The 5,193-nt window shown below is 33.4% G+C and overlaps 1 protein-coding gene across 1 annotated transcript in view; it reads left to right on the top strand.

Annotated features, from left to right (window-relative positions):
- LOTGIDRAFT_168292 (hypothetical protein) overlaps positions 1 to 4,315 on the top strand; it is a gene marked incomplete at both ends in the record, with an annotated part of 5,177 nt that extends 862 nt beyond the window's left edge. Inside the window, 5 exons of the mRNA XM_009066180.1 lie at positions 809 to 968; positions 1,269 to 1,343; positions 1,981 to 2,034; positions 3,448 to 3,600; positions 4,299 to 4,315. Of these exons, the coding sequence (XP_009064428.1) occupies positions 809 to 968; positions 1,269 to 1,343; positions 1,981 to 2,034; positions 3,448 to 3,600; positions 4,299 to 4,315 (459 nt within the window). The remainder of the gene's footprint in view (positions 1 to 808; positions 969 to 1,268; positions 1,344 to 1,980; positions 2,035 to 3,447; positions 3,601 to 4,298) is intronic.
- Between the last annotated feature and the right edge of the window lie 878 nt (positions 4,316 to 5,193).

The following is a 5,193-nucleotide window of genomic DNA, read 5'->3' as shown; positions in this document are numbered from 1 at the left end:
TCACTGATTATAGTTGAAGGTATGTGGCGCTACTTCACTTATTTTGTAGAAACGGTACGAAAAGTCCAAATTGTGCGCAAAAATATTCCATTCATAAGAAATATAAAAAAAATTGATATATTTTATGTATGTTTGTTTTGTTATGAATCTTGGCCGTCTTTCAGTTAACTATTGTAGTTTCCTTTTATCGACATTCGAACATCTTCTATGAAGAGTGTGATATTTTTACGAACGAACAAAATCGATTAAAAGTATTTAAATTATCCGGTTGAGATGAAATTTAGTGAGAATACACAAACTAGAATCTAGAACATCATCCTGTCATATTTTAGTAAATACAAAATTAATATCATAAAGAGGTACATAAGTGAAGTAGCGCGTGTGCCGAAAGTGTCGTTTCTTACTGTCTTGTACTTCAAATATTTGTGTCCAAATGACTGCTTACCATATTAACAATTATGGCGGTTGCTAGAAGTAAAAAATGCAGATCATTTTTTCTGCCACTTCAAGACTATTTTGAATAAACTGATAAATCCAACTTAAATAAAGCATGATAGCTGTAAGTGACTAGAATATAACTCGTTTGCTCGTCATATAAATAAATAACTTTGTGTTAAATCAAAGTCTAAATGTTTCAGGTTAAGATGATGTTTGTGTCGACTCCTATAGCAATATATGTGAATGCTTCAGTCCTTCAGAAACAACTCATTCGATAGAATGCTGCGGAGACAATATTATACGATTGGAATGGACTGGTGCGACAATACTCTACGAGCAAATTAATGACACATCATGTACTCCATCACAGGGAAATTCATCTTGTTTAGTCAAAGGGGAAAATAATTTTAAAGTAAATTATGAAGATAAATTAAACATCTATAACAGTTGTAGTGGAAAGAAACGATGTAATGTAACTGTAAATCCATCAAGAAATATAAAGATACAGATTCCGGTGGCTTGTGAACCAGGTAGGCTGAACCTCTCACACGAACGTTTATAAGTTCAAGCTAATATGATTCTCAATGGTCAAAAACATTTTTCCAATTAATCATCCAAATAAGGTCTACAGGAGGTCAAGATACAATGATAATCAAATAATTATATCAGTAAGACCTTTCTGATAAACCACTGATTAGTTTGACTGACCAATGATGGTGGAAATGTTTGAGTCGGGGATATGAGCACCCTTTCGACACACATAATACTACTTTGCGACAAGGTCTGTAATTTTATTCATAACAAAATGTTTGTTTGTATTTTTATTTTAGCAACCAGAATCTACAATTTCATAGAGAATTCTCCTACAAATTTTACAAATAGATATCCAATATTTTACATCGCTGGTAATGATTACATTGGGAAAGAGATTACCTACTATTGCACTGCCCGAGCTAAAGCCTTGTACCCAGAGGTGTTATACATATACATAGGTCCTAGATCCTGTAAAAAAGTAAAGATGTATTCGAAAAAATTCTCAAATTTTGAATTGGTCTGTACGGACTCCGGAATGACAATGTTTTATAAAGATATTGGAAGTATCGGTACACAGTTTAGTTTAGAAATAAAGGATCTGAAATTGTAAAAGAATGAAGTTATATATCTAAAACTTGATGGTAAGATCTGCATTTATATATTACCAGAGAGATCTGAGACAGAAAGATCATTCTCAATCTCACCTACAGAATCTGGTCTTCACAATATTTTTCGGAAAAGTCGCCTATTATTTTGAAAGCTGTAAAACATAGAAACATTCCAACCTATACAAGTTTCTATACAATTTATTTTTGGAATGAGATGTACAATTTTTTAAATTCACGATTTTTTTTAATGTTGTATCAAAATCATTTATTTGAAAACCATTTGAAATTCAATGTGAAGGTTGTTTTCCAAAATGGAAGAAAATACGAACAATGACTAGTGAAAAACAAAATGTTTTGTTGAGAATCACTTACTCGAAATATCGATCTATTTGTTTTTCAGCCAAAGGGTCTAACATAAATGTACGTTGTCATGGTTACCAAAAAGATATAACAGGTAAATTATTCACTTTTATATTTTGAACCAAATGAAGTTTTTTTTCATAAATTTTACTCTAAACATAATATAAAGCTGGCTTGTAAGTGGTAAATCTCAGTTTAAAAGAAATAGATAAAAGTAAAATGATGTAAAGTACGAAGCAAATTTCGGCTAATCTGAGCTTCTTAGAGGGTTCTTTCCAGAAAAGTTTAGAAAAAATGAATTGATTTTGTGCATTCTGAGACATATTTTGGAGAAAAAACGTACACATTTAGATTTGTTGAAAATAAAGTGGGGGTACAATTGGGGGTGCAAACAACTTTTCTAGGAGGGCAAATGTCCCCCCTGTACCCCCAATGGCGCCGTCACTGGTACCACGGAATGTTTTCTAAGAACTATACATAGTTTATGCATAGACTTGATACTAACTGGAACCGTAAAACTGAATCTGACTCGGTAATGAATAGTGAATTTCGTTGTGTCTTCTGGGGCGAGACTCTTTACTTCCGGTATTAACATGTATTTGTCAAGAGATAGTACTTTTTCTACCTGATTATAGTCTTTAGCTTTGTAACCATTGGGGGAAAATTCTGACGCAAAATTATACATTTGATATTTTATTATGATTCGGTTTACTAATAATACATTTTATTATCATTTTGGATCCATATCTTAGGAAGGTTTGTTCTTATTGTCTTTGTTTACAAATAATGTAGTCCTGAACGACCAGCCTCTGATATTCACATTACCATAATTACGTCATCACGTGAGAATATTGACATAGTTTCCGTACCGAAATGTCTGACATTAATTACCGTTATATGTTGCAGAGCGCTGGCGTAACTTTCACGGAGGCGGTTTGTATTAAGGATAGACTGGTTGGCTTGTTTAGTTTGTTATGCTTTTTGGAAGCTGTTAGAAAAATACTGTATGGATTAAGGCATTATAGTAGATAAACAGTTCTCATTCGTATTCTAAAGGTTTCAACTAAAAATATTGAGTCTTTATGAGGCCCAACAACAAAAGTAATTTAAACTGCTTACTTAACAATGAGTCCACTCGGTTATTTTGATTAACCCTTATCAACAAATTCAGTTTGATCAAATAGATGCATAGATATAAATAGTATGTATTAGAAATGTATATTATCAAAGAATTTTGCAAACTGCCCCTTTAAATAACTTTATAACTTACTTCTAAAATGGCATAATAAATTTGACATCAAAATTTAAAACAAAAACCGGAAGAAAAACGTACAAGTAAAATTTCGCGCGTGTGTGCCAAACATAAATCGTACATTGATGTTAGTTGTCGTTCCAGTAAGTATACAGTTCTATATTAAGTAAAATTTTACTTCACTCCCTCCGCCCACTTCTTAACCACGAAAATTGTATTTAATATGAATTAACTATAAAAATATTTTAATTTTAGAGACAGTGAACATGTTGAGTACAACAGAGAATTCCAAGATGGTTGATAAAGAAGGAGATGAAACCAATCCCTACACTTTATTTGGTGGAATTTTAGCTGCTCTGATTGTCACAAACACTGCTAGTATTGTAATTGGTCTCTACTGTTTCTCAGGTGGGCCAAAATTGTCGATGAGGACATAACAATTTCAGACATATCGTGCCAATTTACAGGTCTTTGTATTTAAGGCATGTAATCACACTCTCACACCTCACAAACACCAATCAAATCAAGGTGTGGGAGTGAGATCACACATCTCAAAGACTTGGCCTTGCTTCAACATTTGAGAATCTGCACGATATCTCGATTAGAGTATGTCCATCTTTACATCAAACATAGTGTCAGAAATAGTTATGTTCTTTTTCGCTATTTATATTAAAAAGACTGGTAAGGTAGCCTATTGTAAACAATCTCGCAGAAACATCGTTGAACTTTTTAATTTTTATATCTTCTGATTTTATAGCAGCGATAGAATCGTCAACATATTGCATCTTAAATGTCGATCTCCTTTTTTCACATTCACGAATGGTCAAATTCAAAATTGTTAAGACACTGATTGGCTGGTGATGAGGACCTAGATATTTGTAGCATTGAAATATAGAAAGACATTGGGTGTTAGGTGATTACTGACTGAGGGCTATACATATAGATTCAAAATATTTATTTGGCGATCGGAGACTACACATACAAAATACATAACATAAACATCAGCAGATAATGACTCAAGACTTTAGATTCGAACATTTAGTTTTCTACCAAATTACTTTCAAGGGCTTGTTAAAGTTTAATGTCATTTCAAATCTGTATTTTAGAAACCGAAAGTCGCTGAAAGAAACAACTACCAATGTGGCAATGTCAAATCGGGAAGAAAATAACGTTGATATAAGGGATTCTCACGTTACCTACTCAAACCACAACAATCAGGAGTTGGAAATTGAGGACCAAGAGTCAGCCAATGGTAAATCCTCCAGTTACGATCATATCGTTTAGAACAGGTTGCCCACAAGGGATGCAACTCCAGTTAACGGTGCTTACAATCATATCGAGATCAAAAGTTTAATGGGAGTTACCAATGACTCATGAGCACGTTGGGATAGATCGAAACATCTGCCTCTATTCCAACCTCTGATAGCTATTTCAAATGGGAACAGATTTTTTAAGCACAACTCAGCTAGGCACACTTCTTTTTGGCACAGGTCAAAGAGGCACAGCGTTATATAGGCACAAGATTTAGGCACACTAATATAATACAAGATCAGAAAATGGCGGACGCTAAACCGTCATCGTAAAGGTAATTTAATATTATGGTAGAAAAAACGCATTTTCGTAAGTGTGGAAAATCTCCATAAAACAAGACTCTACTGTTGAGCTGATAACTGTAAATATACCTATGCGAAGGTGGAAACGAGGCAGCTGTTTTGAACTGACATTGAGGTTTATATTTAGACCGCAATTGTATTAGACCAAAGGGGCATAAACCGCAAGCAACTAAATCGGGTGGCTCAAACCAAGAGATAATAAACTTTTGACCGATTGTCCAAGTTGAAATGTTCTTGTTTCCAAAGATGAGATTAGAATTATTCAAATGTGGAAAAGTAGGACGTAAAACTCCATTCATTTCATTTTAATCAACCAGATAACTTGGATACTAATGAGGTTTAGTAGACACTCAATGTTATTGTTATTATTTGCTTTATAAGTTAAGTT

Source organism: Lottia gigantea, assembly GCF_000327385.1.
Source record: "Lottia gigantea unplaced genomic scaffold LOTGIsca_74, whole genome shotgun sequence".
In the NCBI taxonomy this organism is placed as follows: Eukaryota; Metazoa; Mollusca; class Gastropoda; family Lottiidae; genus Lottia; species Lottia gigantea.
This window is presented reverse-complemented; position numbering and strand designations above follow the sequence as displayed.